At 56.2% G+C, this 18,588-nt stretch overlaps 1 protein-coding gene across 1 annotated transcript in view; it reads left to right on the forward strand.

Moving 5' to 3' along the window:
- Positions 1 to 18,343, forward strand: part of CPAMD8 (C3 and PZP like alpha-2-macroglobulin domain containing 8) — a 98,739-nt gene extending 80,396 nt beyond the window's left edge. The window contains exons 28-42 of the mRNA XM_068534965.1: positions 1,778 to 1,934; positions 2,065 to 2,139; positions 5,175 to 5,340; positions 6,845 to 6,931; positions 7,024 to 7,160; positions 7,561 to 7,716; positions 7,829 to 7,891; positions 8,617 to 8,798; positions 10,569 to 10,656; positions 11,449 to 11,523; positions 12,200 to 12,305; positions 12,394 to 12,504; positions 13,790 to 13,999; positions 14,317 to 14,428; positions 18,340 to 18,343. Of these exons, the coding sequence (XP_068391066.1) occupies positions 1,778 to 1,934; positions 2,065 to 2,139; positions 5,175 to 5,340; positions 6,845 to 6,931; positions 7,024 to 7,160; positions 7,561 to 7,716; positions 7,829 to 7,891; positions 8,617 to 8,798; positions 10,569 to 10,656; positions 11,449 to 11,523; positions 12,200 to 12,305; positions 12,394 to 12,504; positions 13,790 to 13,999; positions 14,317 to 14,428; positions 18,340 to 18,343 (1,729 nt within the window). The remainder of the gene's footprint in view (positions 1 to 1,777; positions 1,935 to 2,064; positions 2,140 to 5,174; positions 5,341 to 6,844; positions 6,932 to 7,023; positions 7,161 to 7,560; positions 7,717 to 7,828; positions 7,892 to 8,616; positions 8,799 to 10,568; positions 10,657 to 11,448; positions 11,524 to 12,199; positions 12,306 to 12,393; positions 12,505 to 13,789; positions 14,000 to 14,316; positions 14,429 to 18,339) is intronic.
- The last annotated feature ends 245 nt before the right edge of the window (positions 18,344 to 18,588 follow it).

Consider the following 18,588-nt stretch of genomic DNA (forward strand, 5'->3'; position numbering starts at 1 on the left):
AGTGTTCCCTCCCTTTTTGATCCCCAAAGGAGCTTTTTTGTGCATGGGCAGTTGGGGAGGTCTCCTTGACCTCAAGAACGAAAGATGTGGTCATCTTATCTTTTTACTCCAGCAGAGCTCAGCTCTCCTCTGCTCCTGCCATTAACTTTTCCGTTGAAATATCAGGGGGAAACAAGCTTCAATTTACTCAGCTTGACAAACACCAGCCACTCAGCCCAGGGGCCCATCTACATCCTACCTCAATACCACATTTTGCTTGTCCGTTCATCTGTCAGTGGACACTGGGTTGCTTCCATAGTTTGGCCATTGTGAATAATGCTGCTACAAATATGGGTGCACAGATAGCTCTTTAAGACTCTGCTTTCATTTCTTTTGGGTATAAACCCAGAAGTGGAATTGCTGGATCATATGATAATTCTGTGTTCAATTTTTTTAGGAACTGCCATATTGTCTTCCACAGTGGCTGTACCATTGTCCATTCCCACCAGCAGTGCACGAGGGTTCCAATTTCTCTGCATCTTCATCAGCACGTGTTGTTTTCTGTGTTGTTTGGTTTTTGTTTTATAGTAGCCATCCTGATGCGTGTCAGGTGGGGGAGCCACTTGATTTTGAAAAGGATGGATTACTCTTTCATCCTGAGTTGGGGTGTTTCCCCTGCTGATAGTTTTGCTGTTTGTCCCTCTCGGCTCCCTGGTTTCCATCTGGTGGTTCTCCTGAATTCATTTTTTCATTCATTCATTCTCCAGCTTCATCGTCTCCCATTCAGGGTGCACTAGCAACAGTTGGGCTGGGGGGATGGGGTGGACAAGGGGCAGGCTGCAGAGATACAGATAGAAAACAGTGACACAGAGGGAGGGCCTGGGGGTCCAGAGGCAGCATGCCCATCACAGAGTGGAGGTGTCTGGGAGGCTTTCTCTGGGGAGAGACCCCTGGGTTGAACACTGAGAGACAAGTAAGACTTCATCCTGTAAAGAAGGGAGGTAGGAGCATGGTGCATCCAGGGCCTGGGTAACTGAGTAACTGAAGCTAGTGGGTTGGTGGGATGTTTTCAGCTGCAAACAAAAGAAAACTGGCTGAAAAAGCAATTCTGAACATCTGCTCACACCATAGAGCTGGGGAGGCTCCAGGATTGGCCAGTCTGGCAGCCCCACAATCCATTGGGGTTCCTGGTTCTTTCCCTTGGTCCCTGTGGCCATCCTCGGCACAGCGGCTGCTCTCCTCGTGGTGGCAAAATGGCTGCAGCTGCTCCCAGCATCACCTCATGTGCCCATTCCAAAGCCATTTGCAGGTCTGGGGACTGGAAAGCCCATGGCTGTGGCTGGCTAGGGCTATAGAGGAGCCCAAGTGTCCAGTGTACCTGGTTGCCGGTTTTTCCTGGGATCTCTCAGCAAGACCTGGGATCTCTTGGGGAGTGGTTATGGAGGAGCAACAAGGAAGGTTTTCTGCACATGGCGGGGGTGGGGGTGGGTGGGTGGGACTGGACCAGCTCACAAAAAGGCCTTGAGTGCCAGGCAAGGAGCAGACCCGAGAGCTTCTGTTGTGGGGGAGGGAGCAAACGGGGAGGCTGGGCTCCATCATCAGGTCCTGCTGGGTGCCCACACACTTCCATCAAGTGCTCACAACAGCCCTGCAAGGGCAGGCAGGACCCTCCTGTCTTGCAGAGTCTTGGGTGATGTGGGGAGCGTGCCACAGTCCCTGGTGGGGCACGTGGGAGGTGACTCAGTTTTGCAACTCCCCAGCCCATGGCTCTCCCAGCCCCCACCTCATCCTGTTTCAGGCTCACAGCCTTTGTCCTGAAGTCCTTCGCCCAGGCGCGCAGCTTTATCTTCATTGACCCTCAGGAGCTGGCAGCCGCCAAGGGCTGGATTGTCCAGCAGCAGCGGGCAGACGGCTCCTTCCCGGCGGTGGGCAGGATTCTGAACAAGGACATCCAGGTTGGCAGCCTCCCAGCCTCCTCCTGGGGTCTTGGCCTTGCCCTGGCTGCTCCCCGGTGTTGTCTGGGCCCAGTGGGGGCAGGGGGCTGTCCCCTCTGTCTTGGGATGAAACCTACAGATCCTCTTACAGGGTGGGATCCACGGCACAGTCCCGCTGACAGCCTACGTGGTGGCCGCGCTCCTGGAGATGGGCCTGGCCTCGGAGGTAAGTGCAGGGGGCCCGGGAGATGCCGGGCTGGAGGAGCGAGCGGACAGTTTCCCCCTGCAGGCCAGGTTGGCCATCTTCTGGCCATCTTCAGCTTCTATGTATTCCTTGCTGCCCCCCTTCTGCTCATTAATGAGACTTTTTGATGCTTTTCAATGGTCACAGAACATCCAACTTCTTGTGGCCTGAGCAGAGGTGTGAGAGATTCCAGCAGTAATCACGGGGGACAGGCGTGTGGGAGAGTGGGGTAGGGGTGGCTGTATCCTGAGTACGAGCCCTCTCAGGACTGTCTACAGCCCCCAGGCCCATTCGGAGAATCATTTTGGGCCCAATCAGGTTCCTGGCCAGGGACCCACGGGCTGGCTTCATGGAGCCCTATACAAAATGTTGGACTCATGAATGCTTTTGCGGGGAAGAGTCTAGAACCTTCAGGGACGGTACTAGACCCAGCAGGGCTTAGACGTCCCAAGGAACTCAAGGGCCATCGTCACTTCTGTGAGGCTGTCCCAGATAGGTGTGGCATGTCCCTGGCAGTGAGAGCTTTAGACGGATCTCAGCCGCTGGGGTAGGGATTCCACCATTCCTAATACCTGTGTCAATTCTAAATCCTCTGGTGATGAATTGTGAATTGTGGCACTCCTCAGAATTTTCAGCCTCACAATCCCGATTTGACTGTGTCTAGGCTTTGGTGTGAGCTAAGACCCTCCACATCCCACACGCTTTGCCCAGAGAGCCCCTTGCTTGCCCTGTGTTAAGGGGCTGAATTGTGTCGCCCCCAAAATTCATATCCTGAAATCCCAACCCCCATCTTAGTCAGCTCACGCTGCCATCACAAAATACCACAGACTGGGGGACTTCAACAAGAGACATTTATTTCTTATGGTTCTAGAGACTGGAAAGTCCAAGGTCAAGGTTCTGGTCGATTTAGTTCTTTTTTTTTTTTTTTTTTTCTGATTCAGTTCTTAATGAGGGATCTCTTCCTGGCTTGTAGACAGCCATCTTCTTTCCGTGTCCTCACGTGGCCTTTTCTTGGCGCGTGACCATGGAGAGAGGTGGGATGGGGTTGGGGGAGAGATTGAGAGAGAGATCACTCTGGTGTCTCTTTGTCTTCTTATAAGCAGCCTCATTGATTATAGAGGTTCCACCCTCTTGGCCTCATCTAAACCTAATCACCTCCCAAAGGCACCCCTTCCTAACACCATCATATTGGAGGTTAGGGCTTTAACATATAAATTTGTGGGGGTGCGGGGAGACACAGACATTCGGTACATAACAGCCCCAAGACTTCAGAATGTGATTGTATTTAGAGACAGGGCCTTTAAGGAGGTAGTCACGTTAAAATGTAGCCTTTAGGGTGGGTACTAATCCACTATGACTGGCATCCTTGGCAAAGGGGCACATTAGGACACAGAGACCAGCACAGAGGGAAGATGATGTGAAGATAAAGGGAGAAGATGGCTAGCTACAAGCCAAGAGAGAGGCCTGGAACAGATCCTTTCCTCATGGCCCTCAGAAGGAACCAGCCCTGCTAACACCTTGATATTGGACTTCTGGCCTCCAGATCCACGAGACAAGAAATTTCTACTTTTTTAAGCCACCCAATTTGTGGTACTTTGTTACGCAGCCCCAGCAGACTCATACACCCTGCCTCTAGGGAGACCAACCAACTTGGTTGGCCCGGGACCAAGGGATTCCGCGGATGCAGGCCTCGTGGGTGCCTCCTCCCTGCCTGCACCTGAGACTGAGGAACCCAGGCTCCTTGGCGTTCCCAAGGTGGGCCTCTCCTCCATCCTCTGGTTCTGCTTTTTGTTTAGGTAAAATCGACATTTAGGTCATTCTGACCTTATCAGACTTTTCTAGAGCTGAACCAAGTGTTTCTTCCTGAACTTAAGAATGTGAAGGCCCCTGTGCCTTAGGCTGAATAAAGGCCCCTGGACTCCTGTCCTGTGGCATTTGTAACAACGTACCACAAACAGTGGCTTTAAACAACGGGAGTTTATTCTCTCGCAGTTCTGGAGGCCAAGGTCTGAGGTCAGTGTGTGGGCAGGGCCATGGCTCCTCTGGAGGTCTAGGGGAGGATTCTTCCTAGCCTCTTTCAGCTTCTGGGAACTCCCAGCATTCCTTGGCTTGTGACTGCATCACTCCAATCTCTGCCTGTCTTTCCACGGCCTATTTTCTGTGTCTCTTCGTCCTCTCTTCTTATAAGGACATCAGTGCTACCTCTGCAAAAGCATCCAGCCACCCCCACCCCAGGCTCTGGGCTTATGTGGCTCAGGCTTGGGGTCCAGTTAATTTGCTCTGTCATCCCTGATACATGCCCCGGGAGGGAGATGGTACATCTTAACAACATGCCATAAGGGAGGTTCCCGTGCTTTATCCTGATCTAAAGATGGAAAGCTTTGGGAGAGCATTCTTTCTGCAATCTTAACAATCACCAAAGCAGAGTTATCTTAACTCCATGGCTCCACCGGTGCCCACAGGAGCACCATTGCTCATTTGCCAAATTCCCGAATGCTTTGAATCACTCCTTTTTCCATTTAACCTATATTATTGGGCAGCTTCTCTGAACTAAGCCCATCACTGGACAATGGACTTGGTTTCTGTCCTCCAGCCGCTCACACTGTGGGTCAGGCATGATGAGGGTTGGTGGGCTTCCTGGAGGAGGTGACAATTGAAGCAAGGCCTGGAGGTTGAGGTGGGCCTGAGCTGGGGGTCTTAGAAGCCAGCCTAGTGATAGAGTGGGACGGGGCGGGGCGGCCGGGGGTCTGCCTGCTTCCCCCAGAGCGTCTCTGAATTGATTTGTCGTGCTCAGACTTCATTTGGAAAACATGGCACCAACATAAAAGAAAGGGAATGGGGCTTTGAAAGCTGAGGCTGCAGTCAGTGGGGCACCAGAAGGATACAAAGTGAGGGGCTGCAAGCCATCCAGTGCTTTCCCAAGGCATCTCCTGAGAACCTTCGGGAGCGTGGTGGGTGGGGTGAAGGCAGAGCAGCCTCCCAGGGCTCCAATTCCCACCCCCCGCTGCACCCCGCAGGAGGAGAGGGCTGCCATGGCCAAAGCCAGGCACTTCCTGGAGTCCGGCGCGCCCTTGGCTGTGGACCCCTACAGCAGTGCCCTGACCGCCTACGCGCTGTCCCTGCTCCGCAGCCCTGCAGCCCCCGCCGCTCTGCGAAAGCTCCGCAGCCTGGCCATCACCCAGGGTAGGTGCCCCTGCCTGCCACCCCAGCGGACACAGTGTGGGACCAGCCCACTGCGGGCCCCAGTAAGCAGCTCATGAACACGTGCATGGAACTAAGGAGGCATCCTTTGCTCACTCTGTTGTTGGTTTTTTTTTTTTTTTTTTTATAAATTTATTTTTTAAACTATTTTATTTTATCTTTGGCTGCGTTGGGTCTTCGTTGCTGCACACGGGCTTTCTCTAGTTGCGGCGAGCAGGGGCTACTTTTCATTGCGGGGTGCCGGCTTCTCATTGCGGTGGCTTCCCTTGTTGTGGAGCACGGGCTCTAGGCGCACGGGCCTCAGTAGTTGTGGCTCGCGGGCTCTAGAGTGCAGGCTCGGTAGTTGTGGCGCACGGGCTTAGTTGCTCCGCGGCATGTGGGATCCTCCTGGACCAGGGATCGAACCCGTGTCCCCTTCATTGGCAGGCGGATTCTTAACCACTGGGCCACCAGGGAAGTCCCTCACTCTTGTTTTTTTTACTCATTTATTACTCATTCATTATTGCATCTACTAGTGGCTTCATTTGATGAAGTGGCTTGAGCTTGAGCATCATTTTCTCCCCCTATGAAGTGGGGGATGCCACCCCGCCCCCACCAGGGAAAACAGTGCTCAGAGATCCCCGGTAGAGGATCCCCCAGGCTTCCTGGAAACCATCCCTGGGCAGGGTGCTGGGAGGCAGGGGAGGGCTGCAGCCGGCTCCCACCCTGCCCCCTGCCACTGGGTGAGCCTCGGAAAGCCTTTTCCACCTTGGAGTGTCAGTCTCCCCATCTACAAAATGACTCCCCATTGTGTTTGGGGAGCCCCAGTCACTGAGCTGTGACTTCTCGGAAGGTCCCCAAACTCAGTCTCCTTCCCCCCAACCCCTGGGCTTTCCCAGGAGCTGCGCTGGGATTCCATCCAGCTTCTCTGCTTAAGATGTCACCTGAAGAATTGCTTTCACTGCTTAAGAAGAAGAAGAAGAAGAAGAAGAAGAAGATAAACCTTAAAAAGCAAAATTCTAAAACCAATCCAGTTGGATGGCGGTGTCAATTTAGGACTAACTGCTCAAGATCTCAGGCAGGGAGGGCTGATTTCTCAATGGTTTGAGGGCTTTTTATACCACACATGAGCTCAGAATCTTTGGGGCCTTTGCAAGTACGGAGTGGCTTCCTGGTCCCCAAGTGGGGAAGACTGGGCCCTGCCTCAGAGCCCCAGCCAGGAGGGAGGCCATTGATTAGTGATGTCTGCCAGGGTACAGAAAAGCAGCCAGGGATTGGTGATGTCTGCCAACGGTGCAGGAGGGGCTGGGTTTGTCGCTGTAGTTGCAGATCTGAGATGTAGCCCCAAGACCCTTCCTGGCCCAGCCATCTTCCCCTGGTACCCTCTCCCCCTTGGGCCCAGCCGCCTGATGTCTCTTCTTGAGACCACATGCGCTGACACTCAGCATGGGTTGCCAGGCTGAGTGCCAAGAGGGGTTGTGGCCCCTGACCTGTTCTGGCCTTACAGATGGGGTGACCCACTGGAGCCTGACGGGTTCCCGGGATGTGGACAAGGATGCGTTCCTGAGCTTCAGTGACGGGGTCTATCAGACAGGTACTGGCCACCCCACCTGCGGTGCCTGCTGCGGGCACCGGGGTCCCGGGTCCCAGTGTCAAAAGGGCCCCAGCTGGCCTCTTGCGTTGCAGTGGTCTCGGCCGAGGTGGAAATGACAGCCTATGCCCTGCTGACCTACACGCTCCTGGGAGATGTGGCCACTGCCCTGCCTGTGGTGAAGTGGCTGTCCCAGCAGCGGAACGCCCTTGGGGGCTTCTCCTCCACTCAGGTGAGCCAGGAAGGGCCAAAAGAGGGGCTCGGGTCTGAGCGCGGTTACTGCAGCCCAGGCTTGGGACTCAAGAGCCAGGTAGGAAGCCAGTGGCTGCTTCAAGTCTCAGGACGGCTCCTTGCCCGCAGCCCCTGGGGGCCTGATGTCCAAGAGAGGGCAGGAGGATGGGGCCGAGGGACAGATGTGCCTGGCTCTGGGACAGGGACCCAGCCCCCGCCTCCATGGAGATGCTCCCCAGCTGGCTGGGACCCCCAGCCCTGTGGGTATCTACACCGGACACCCAGTGCTCTCTGTGCCAGCCTCACGGGTCGCTGGTATCCAGAGAGGGTCCGTGGCGCCCGCAGTGTGGGCCAGACCTCCTGCTCCTGGGGCCGACCTCAGCCTCCTGCTCTGTCCCTAGGACACCTGCGTGGCTCTGCAGGCCTTGGCAGAGTATGCCATCTTGTCTTACGCGGGTGGCATCAACCTCACTGTCTCCCTGGCCTCCACCAACTTGGACTACCAGGAGACCTTCGAGCTGCACAGGGCCAACCAGAAGCTTCTACAGATGGCAGCGGTGAGTGTTCCCCGGACCAGGGTCGGGGGGTGGGCAGCGACGGCGGCCCCTCCCTGCGGCCTGTCTGTCCACGTGTGTCTGCGGGGGAAACCACGGCATCTTCTCTCCCCAGATCCCCAGCCTCCCCACAGGGCTGTTTGTGAGCGCCAAGGGCGAAGGCTGCTGCCTGATGCAGGTGAGGCTGTGGGGAGAGGGGGCGCTTCCAGGGCACCCCTGGAGGGGCGGGCGGGAGGGAGCTCCGTGTTGGGCCAGGTTGAGTGGTGTGGGTGTGTGTGTGTGAGAGCCACCCCAGGGCAGCCTGTCAGCCCCCTGGAATGCCATCCACTCTGCCCAAGGCAGGACCCAAGGCAGATGGCAATGTGTCCCCTTGAGGATGGAGTCCCCCCAGAAACTCCATCTGATCCTCGTTCCTGTGGTCTCTGACCTTAAGCAGACCCCTCCCTTCACCCCCCATGGTGGGACTTGTTATTCTCCCTGCCAAGGCCTGAATGGAGATGCCCAGCCTGGCGCTCCCCACGACCCCTCAGTCACCAGGCTCAGGCTTTAGTCACACTCTGGGCGGAGACAGGCTGGCCTCCTAGGCTCTGGCCAGCGGTCAGAGGGCGAGTCTGCCAGGAGACCCTCGCATTCTCAGCTTCTCCATCTGGAAAGTGGGAGCCCAGACAACACAGTGGATAGGAGAGGGAGCCTGAGAGGCAGATAGACCTGGGCTTGAAATGTGGAAAAATGGGATGATGGTCGTACCTACACCATCAGGGCGAAATGGAATGACCGTAGTGCCCAGAACTGTTGTCGATGTCACCACTGTCGTCGTTCTGGCTGTCCCCCACCTTGCCCTGCCCTTGCCTCTCCCCTCCCGACTCCCCTGTCCCCTCAGCCTCTGTCCTCCCACCCCCCCAGATCGACGTTACCTACAATGTGCCCGACCCAGTGGCCAAGCCGTCCTTCCAGCTGCTTGTGAACCTCCAAGAGCCCGAGGCCGAGCGGCGGCCCCCTGCGCCTGCCTCCTCGGCTGACGATGACGACCCAGCAGCCGACCAGCATCAGCAGGAGTACCCGGTGACCCTGGAGGTGTGCACCAGGTAAGCCCTCCTGCCCCGCTGGCTGGCACCGCCACCGGCGTCCACCGGTGGACGGCATATTATATAGTGACGCTCTCGGCTAGGAACGCCTCGGGCATCCATCTGGGCCTCTACTACCTGTGGGAGCCCCACAGACATTTCACCGACTCGAGCCAAAGTTGTGGCTGGACCAGCCCTTGTGGTCCTTGGTCTGATCACAAGACACACCTCAGCAACACCCATCAGGGAACTTTGAAGAACAAGATTTCTTACTCACAGGTCCTGGAGGGTACGTGACCCTCCTGAGGGTCACACAGCGAGGTCACAGGTAGAGAGACAGAAAGAAGGCACGGACCTGAGGTTCCGCCTATATTGGGGTCCGAGGGGGGCTGCCTACATTTTTGTGGATTCACTCTTTATTGGCGAATTTAAAATATAAGAGCAGGAATTAGGGTGCTGGAAGGGGAAGGCAGGGTGACCCAAGTGGTCCGTCATCTAGGTTACCCAGGGCTTCCTGAAAGGGGGACCTTCGTGGGTGGGGGCAGCCTGATTCCTCTTCTGGTTGTTTTGCTAGTAGTTGTGTCATACAGCTGCCAGTATCTTTATTCAAGATGGATGTCTTCGAAATGGATGCCTTTGCAATCAGAAGCTTACACTCCAAATGATTTTTGACATGAAAGAAATGGAAGTGCTTCTGAATGGGTGCAGCAAACCCCAGTGACAGGTGGGGCTGGGTGGGATGGCTGTTTGTGGCCCCTGTGCGACCCACCAGCCCCAGGTGTGACCCTAGGACCAGGCCACAGAGGGTCCTCGGTGGTGGGTGCATGCAGCTTCCCACAAAGGATGCTCATTACCATGGCAACGATGGGGGACCCCCCAAAGGTGGTTGGAAGCTATGGCACCTGAAGCCCATCAGAGCTGCCCAGACACCTCCTTTAACCTTGACCCTCAGCCCTCACATGTCCAAGGCCCCCATCTTAGGAAGTTCTGAAGAACAAGCCCAACTTGGTCCAAGCCCGGGAGCCCTGGCTGAGTGGCTTCCCAAACCTCCAGCTGTGTTTCCTGCTCCACAGTGAGACTCAGGATGGTTCCACTAAGCAGGGCTGTGATCACCGTCTAATCAGGCGGGGGAGCGAGAAGCAGCTGGACTGGCCCAGCTGTCTGGCCCCGGCAGGCCTGCTGGGGCATCTCTGTTCCTCCCTCAGATGCGTTAAGAAAAAAACCCCACTGTGTGCCACCCGGATGTAGCACCTCTCAGGCCTCACCCCTGCAGGAAGCCTCCCCCGCCTGCCCCAGGAGCTGTGGCCACCCCGTCCCCTTGGGCCACAGTCTGCAGGTTCCTCCCTCAATGTCAACCTCCCTGTCACCAGCACCCAGCACAGGGAGGACCTGGCACGTAGCAGGCCCCAGAGGCCATATTTACCCCCACCCCCATGTCACAGAAGGGGAAACTGAGGGCTGGCACTGGAGAGTGACCGGGTCTCCCCCAGTGGCCTGGACTCCCTCGGCCCCACGGAGCAACTCCCCACACTGGGGGCACAGCATGGAGTTCGGGTCAGAACACAGCCCGGAGTCGCTAGACCTGGGTCAGGCCCAGAACCCTCGGCAAGGCCTTTTCTTTATGGTCTCAGTGTCTTAGCTGTGAAATGGGCTGACCGATGACCCAGCCAAGGGTGTCTGTGCAGATGGGCTGCCAGGCAGGCAGGCTCGGGGGTTGCGGGGACAGAGGGGTCCATGAATTCCACGGCGGGGCTTGCGTTCAAGGGCCTCCCTCTGTCCCCTCATCGGAAGGTGGATGCACACAGGCTCCTCCAACATGGCGGTCCTGGAGGTGCCCCTGCTGTCGGGGTTCCGGGCGGACGTTGAGAGCCTGGAGCAGGTGAGGTGGCCCTGCTGGGCGGGGCTCGGGTCGGGGTCTCTGGCTGGTGGCCCTGCCCAGGTTGCAAATTCCCAGCCCTTCATAAAATGGGTTTTGGTTTTTGCTTTTGTCTTTCTGGGCAAAGTTGGTGTTTGGGGGCTGGCCATCTGCTGAGGGGCAGGTGGGGAGGGGTGGGGGCTTTCCCAGTAGGTGTCATTCAGTGGGCCACCTGTGCTGTTATCCATGTGGCAGAGGAAGGCTTCAACGAACCTGCCTGCGCTTTGGGGATGATCTGGGATACCAGGGAGAGATTTGCCACCATCCTCAACTTAAAGAGAGACCGGCCCCCTTTTGGGGGAGGGAGGGGAAGAGGGTCACAAAGTGGGCGGAGCAGCCTTACCTGAGGATGTCTGCAGTGGGGAGGGACAGGAAAGTAGGGCCTGTCCTGGGGAAGGGGGTTTGAATGGTGCAGGTGAGGCAGGAGCAGGTGGCAGGGTTCTGTGGGCGCCTAGGGGCCCACAGGGAGGCCCGGCCTGGGACTGAGGCTCGATCAGGGGAGACTGCAGGCAGGGAAGGGGAAGCAGGCACTCGGGACAGTGGTAACCAGCCTTGAATGCCCTCTCCTGGGTGCTGACCTCCACCCCCTGGCCTGGCCCGTGGGGACTTGCTGGACGACCGTGGGCAAACTCCTCAGCCTCCGGGGCCTTGGCTCCTCATGGGTCCAGCCCACCTTGGGCCCTTGGAGATCGGGGAGGAAGAGAGCATTGGGGTCTGAAGGGCCGGGCAGACGCTGACCTCTGGCTTCCCTGCCAGCTGCTCCTCGACAAGCACGTGGCACTGAAGAGGTACGAGGTGGCTGGTCGCAGAGTGCTCTTCTACTTTGATGAGGTACTGCTGGCCGGGGGTGGTGGGTGGAGGCCTCCACGACAGCCACGTTGGCGAGGGCACAGCTGCCATGGCCCGGTGTGGTTCCTGCAATGATCTCATACCAAGAAAAAGAAACTGGGAGAGTCAACTCAGGCGGAGTTGGCACGGCTGCCTGCCCTGTGCCCTAGCCAGCTTGCTTTGGCGCAGAAAGTTGGGAGGGGTGTGGAATAGTATTCGGGCATCAAAAGGAATGAAGCAGTGATGGTTTGAACCTCAAAAACATGCGGAGTGAAGAGACAGAAAGCAGATTGGTGGTTGCCAGGAGTTGGGGGGATGGGGAGTGCAAAAGGGGGTAGGGTTTCCTTTTGAGGTGATGGAAATATTCTGCAGGTGGATAGTGGTTGCACAAGTTTGTGAATGTCCACACACACACACACACACACACACACAGGGAGGGAGGGCACCTGCCATGGGGGGAGTGGGGGATGAAAGACCAGCTGAGATGTTTTTCCCAGGTGGGATGGAAGGACCCACAAAATTAAAATGGGATCACGTTTCTGTTTCACGCCTCCTGGGCATCCCGAAATCAGCCAGTTCTGGGCCCACATTTTGCGGCGTCACAGAGCACAGAGGCCGGAGCTCAGTCTCTGGCTCTAGTGGCCCCGGCCGAGCCTGAGCCCGCTCGCTGCCCCCGCAGATCCCCAGCGGGTGTTTGACGTGCGTGAGGTTCCGGGCGCTCCGCCAGCACGTCGTGGGCAGGACGTCGGCGCTGCCCATCTCCGTGTACGACTACTACGAGCCTGGTAGGTCCGCGCCCAACACCCACAACTCTAGCTCAGTCCCTCACCCTGTCATCCATCACTTGGTCACCCTTCTCCCCTTGTCCCGCAGCCTTCGAGGCCACGCGCTTCTACAACGTCAGCTCGCGCAGTCCCCTCGCCCGGGAGCTGTGCGCGGGGCCTGCGTGCAACGAGGTGGAGCGTGCCTTGGCCCAGGGCCCTGGTAAGTGCGTGGGGCCATTGCCCCTTCCGACCACCCGCCACCCCGACCCCACCCGCGGCAGAGGAGGGTGCAGCATGGTAAAGGCAGGAGGACCCGGCACGGTCAAGGGCGCACTGCCTGAGCGGAGGGGCTTGGGGTTGAGCAGAGTGGGCAGGCAGTGAGAAGGAGGCGGGGCTTAGCGGGGCGGGGGGTGGGCAGTGAGGAGGGGCGGGGCCTAGCGGGGTGTGAGGGGGCGGGTGTAGAAGTGGGAGGCCCAAAGGAGAGCCCTTGCCTCCCCTTCCCCACAAGCCAGAGGGTGTCGGGACCCAGGCCGGGAGCCCCAATCGGCCACAGCGAAGGACAGGACGGGCTAGGGGTCCCTCGGGACCCTTTTCTGTATTTTCCAAACTTCTGGAAATGAGTTTAGATTGCTTTTAATTTAAAAGTTTTCTTTTTCTTTTTCATTTATTTATTTATTAACATCTTTATTGGAATATAATTGCTTTACAATGGTGTGTTAGTTTCTGCTATATAATAAAGTGAATCAGCTGTACATGTACATATATCCCCATATCCCTTCCCTCTTGCGTCTCCCTCCCTCCCACCCTCCATATCCCACTCCTCTAGGTGGTCACAAACCACCGAGCTGATCTCCCTGTGCTATGCGGCTGCTTCCCACTAGTAATCCATTTTACATTTGGTAGTGTATATATGTCAATGCTACTCTCTCACTTCGTCCCAGCTTACCCTTCCGCCTCCCCATATCCTCAAGTCCATTCTCTACGTCTGTGTCTTTATTCCTGTCCTGCTCCTAGGTTCTTCAGAATCAATTTTTTTTTAAATTTAGATTCCATATATATGTGTTAGCGTACGGTATTTGTTTTTCTCTTTCTGACTTACTTCACTCTGTATGACAGACTCTAGGTCCATCCACCTCACTACAGATAACTCAATTTTGTTTCTTTTTATGGCTGAGTAATATTCCATTGTATATATGTGCCACATCTTCTTTATCCATTCATCTGTCGATGGACACTTAGGTTGCTTCCATGTCCTGGCTATTGTAAGTAGAGCTGCAATGAACATAAAAATTTTCTTTTTAAATTTTATTTTGGTAAACACTAGGCAAATGCTTGTGTGAAATTCTACCAGGTCAGGGCTCAGGGCTTCCTAGGAACTGTCTCCACGCTGTGGAGTGTGGTCCGGACCCCAGGGACTTCTCCCCCACCCCAGGCCCAGGTGGAGGCGGGGATCAAGTTGGGGGGTGGAGTTCCCGGGGCCCTGCCCATTTCACCTCGCCCGCCAGGCTGGTCCCCCGGCGAGGGAGGTCCCGCGGCCATCCCGGAGGAGGGGACGAAGATCACGCGCTGCGGCTGCGCACGTGACTGCGCCACCAGCGGGGACCCGGTATGTGGCTCCGACGGTGTCGTCTACGCCAGCACCTGCCACCTCCAGGAGGCTGCCTGCCGCGGACGCATGAGATTGGAACCCGCGCCCCCGAGCCGCTGTGCCCTTGGTGAGGATCCACCCACGCCCCGCCTCGGGGACCCCACCTTGTCCCGGAATGTATCGCTCCATCTTCTCCTCTTTGCGTCTGGGTCCCTTTGCATCTCCTCAGTCTTGGTCAGTCTCTCCCCAGCCCCACCCCAACTTTGTGCTTTTCTGCGTCTCCTCATCTCTGATTTCTGTGTCCGCTTCCCCACCTTGTGACCTCACCTCCTATCTGTTGCTCTGGGCCTCAGATCTCCTCCCCTCGGGCCCCCGGGGCTGTTGGTCATCCAGATCCTCTCCCTCCAGTGCCTTCCCTACCGACTCAGTCCTCCTTCCTTCCAGAGCAGCCGGCACCGGCCTCTGCTTTGTACAGCTACGACTATGACCTGGGTGCCCTGGACGCTGGGCATGTGGCAGCCGGCCATGAGGACTTGGATGGGGAAACAGAGGACAGGTGAGAGCTGGGCCCGCCCCCAACCTCCCTCCACTGGCCCTGGAACCTGGCAGGGAGTGGGAGTGACTGATGGAGGGGGTCAGCCTGCTGTAGGGTTTCAGGGGATGAGGTGGGGGATCCGTTCTCCCTTGACCCCCCATCCACCCAGCACACATAGAAGAGCAGCCTGTATGTGTAGGGTGAGCTTAGCGAACCCTCCCAAGGACTGGACCCCAGGACAGACCTGTCCCTGAGACCCACTGGGCCTGGGACCCCTATTAAAGAAGAAATTATTCATGACGCAAGGAATATATTTTTCAAGGGGGAGCACTATGGAGTCTTGCAGTGGGGATAGAGATTGTAACCAACTCTTAATAATAAAAAAAGAAAAAGTGGGAATTTATAGCCAAGGAGTAGGGGGTGGCAGTCAGTGGCTGGAAAGTTACTAGGAGGAAACATCAGGGGTGAAGGGGGGATATTCTAGCTAAACCGACTGCACCTGATTGTTGCTGAAGGCAGGCCAGGGTGATGAGACATTACAGGGGGTGGGGGGTGGATGGTGGAGGAAGAGGAACCCAATCAGATATCAAGGGCGATCAGTACGGAGGAGGGGGGGTTTCTGGCTAAACTGACATATTAGCAGATTCTTGCTACAGTTGGGCAGTGCTGAGATGAACACGGAAGCCTAGAATTTGAGACCGAGGTGAGAAAGAGCTCAGAGGAGCCCGAGTGGAGTTTGGTTAGGTAGAGAATCTTTGACCCCCTGAAGGAAGGATGGAGGAAATGGTCAGGAGACCAGAGAGCCCTGTGGGGTGAGGCTCGGAAGGGGCTGCTGGGCAGACTTCCTGGACGAGGCACATCTTTTGGGTCGAGCAAACTCAACTCAAGAGGTTTAAACAACAGGTTGATCTATCAGCTCAGGTAAGTGCCAGGTCCTGGAGGCTGGCTGCACTGGTGGACCTCAGAGCCCTGCCTTCCTGGGTGGCAAGGGCCTCTCCACCCCATGCTGGTGGCAAAGGCTGGTTTACATCCCCACTCAGCAAACCCAGTAGGAAAGCTATTCCACCAGCACCAACCAAAGTCCCAGAGATTTAGGGGTGCGTCATCTTGCACCAGGCACTGGGTTTAGTTCACATGCATATAATATAATTATTGATAGGGCTGGGTTTAGGGTTACTGTTGCACTAATTTTGTTTTGCCCCCCTGTGTTTCTCCTTCCATGCCCTCTTTTGAATATCTTTTAGAATTTCATTTTGATTCAGTTATTGTTGTTTTAGCATGATTTTTTTAGTGGTAACTCTGGGGATAAGACTATTCATCTTTAAATTTTTCACAGTCTACTTGGTGGGAGTATTGTAACCACTTTCAGCAAAATGTAGCAACTTTGAAGCCGTTTCTGTCCATGTGTTGTCCCCTCCCATCTCTCATGCTATAATTATCATATGTGTAACTTTAAAGTCGCCCAAGTGTTGCCCACCTTATCCAGTGTCTTCTGAGAGAGGTCTGCTTTTATTTTCCTTTTGGAGGGGAAGATTTTTATTAAACTTCTAAATTTGAGATACCATGGGTTCACATGCAGTTGGAAGAAATAACAGAGAGATCTTAGGTGCCCTTCATCCAGTTCCCCCCAGTGGTCACATCTCCCAGAACTTGAGTTACAGTGTAACACCAGGAAATTGACATCAATACAATCTACCCGTCTTATTCCTATTTCACCGCTTTTACATGCACTCGTTTGCAATTGAGTCTGCAGTTTTCCCCCACGTGTAGATTTGTGTAATCATGACCACAGTCAAGATACAGGACAGCCCATCACCTCAAGGATCCCTTTAGCTGCAGGTTTATAGCCAAACTCACCTCAATTTCCGCACTCCCCCCCACCCCCCAACCATTCATCTGTTCTCCCGCTCTATACTTTTGCCATTTCAGGGATGCTTTGTAAACAGAATTGTGGGGTACGTAACCTTTTGAGATTGGCTTTTTCTCACTCAACAGATTTCCCTTGCTGTCCATCCATGGTGTTGTATCAATAGTTCCTCCCTTCTCATAGCTGATTGAGTTCCACAGATAAGTTTTCTATTTGGTCAGTGGTCCCTTGCAAGCTGCGCTCATTCTTACCAGAAGTGAAGGTCCCATCCCATCACTGTGGCCTGGTGGGGGTGGGCAGGGTCCTGAGGGGCCCTGCTGGACCATGTCCCTCCCAACCCCGGCTCCAGGTGGGGCGCTCATGTCTCAGTGGGCGGAGGCAACCAGGCGGAGCCACTTGGAGGCGGGTTTAGGGAATGGTCTGCAGTCCCGCCCCCGCCAGGCCTGGCAGCCCACAGGCATTTTTCGGCTTCTCTCCCCATCAGTCAGAGCGGCTTCTCTTCGTAAAGCTCCGAGCAGGAAGACGTGATCTGGCTGTGATTTCACCCCACCGGAAGAGGGTCACTGACAGGAGACTTGACTGTCTGGGGGCTGCCGGACCCTGCCCAGGTGACCCCTGCTTCCAAACGAACCCGATAAACAGACCAGCAGAGACGATGGTGGGCATCCTGGGGGCTCAGCCCCCACCTGAACAGGAAGGATGGTCAGCGAGGTGGCTGGAGGCACCCCCCTCCCCGCCACCTCGCCAGCTGCAGCTGGAGTACCAGTCGCCTCACCCTACAGCCCTTGGGCTGGGTGGCCAGAGCAGCTCCCACAGCCTGACGTTCTGTTCCCCGGAGAAGGGACATTTCTGGGAAGGACTCATAGCCAAACACCTGTTTCTGAGGGGACATGACTCTGGCCAAATCAAGGACGTAGCGTCAGCAACTTAGAAACGAAACAGGCTGCTTTTCTGCAGAATGACTGCCTGGGCTGCTGAGCCCCTGGACCCAAACCCCAAATTGTCCCAGAACTGTCACAGTCTCTGCACCCCTGCCTCACCCCAGGGGTCCCTGAATGTTTGGCCTCGACAGCACCAGGCTCTGCAGAGAAATTCCTGGGCTCCAGACCGATGCACCTTCAACTTCCCACTTCCTGACCTCGACCTCTGAACCCCTGATCTTCCAATGCCCTGCCTGGAAGATTGTCCCCCTCCTAGCAGCCTGGGAGGGTGTCCTAGCTCTGGACCTACCGAAGCCGTGTGCTCAGACCTGCCTCCCGGCTCTCCGTTCCCCCTCCTGCATTCTCCTGTCTTCCGCCTCCACGGTGGTAATTTATTTCAGCCAACACTGCTCATCTCTGGACAGCACGGAGACCCTGAGGGGGCTGCCCAGCCTGTGGGTCCCCATCGTGCAGCACCGGCCACTTTCCACGCCCCTGACCCCTGCCATCCTGCAAGGTTACAGTGCCCTTGCCGAGGCCCTGTTGCCACTTGCCTTAGAGGCTGCTGGTGTAATAAAAGCTCATTTCCATAGAGTCCCTGACAGACTTGGGCCTCCTGCGGGCAGGGGAGGCTGAGGGGCAGCTCTAAGGGCTGGAGCCCGGCTCCCTTCTGGCCCCTCACCTCCATTCCTTCATCTACAGCCCAGCCTTTCAGAGCAGGGTGGGGAGGAGGCTTTGGAACACTTGCGTCCCAGGGTAATCATAGATTCCCAAGCACGTGTAAGAAATCAGACCAATGCAGAGAGGTCCTGGCTACCCTTTACCCAGCCTCCCCCAGTGGTGACATCTTGGAAGACTCTAGTACATCATCACACCAGGCTACTGACATGATATTCTTTGTTGACTTTATTCACACGGCCCCAGGTTCACTTTTACATGGGCGAGTGTGTGTGTGTGTGTGTGTGTGTGTGTGTGCGTGCGCGCGCGCGTGTGTGTGTGTGTGTGTGTGTGTGTGTGTGTGTCCCCCGTCCTGGGGCCTCCGGCTCGCTCCTCCCCAGACCAGAGACATATGAACTTGATGGGGAGCCCAGGAATGGCACCCATTCCCCTCTGCCTCTGGAGAGGGCTTGTGTACTCCCCCACAGGTGATGCCTCGGTGGCTCCTGACACTGCCCTGTGCTGCCTGCTGGGGTGGGGAACGGCAGGGTGTGTGTGTATGTGTGTCTGGGGCTATGGCTGCCCTTCCCCACGTGGTGCCCCCCTGACTTGATTCAAAGCAGCCTTCAGCTGGCTGGGGGTGGGTTCTGCAAAGCTGCAGCCCCGTGACCCTGGGTGTACACCGTAAATCCTTGCATCGCTCCACCCACCCAGTCCGTGGGGGAGTTACCTGTGAG

Source organism: Eschrichtius robustus, chromosome 2, assembly GCF_028021215.1.
Source record: "Eschrichtius robustus isolate mEscRob2 chromosome 2, mEscRob2.pri, whole genome shotgun sequence".
NCBI lineage: Eukaryota > Metazoa > Chordata > Mammalia > Artiodactyla > Eschrichtiidae > Eschrichtius > Eschrichtius robustus.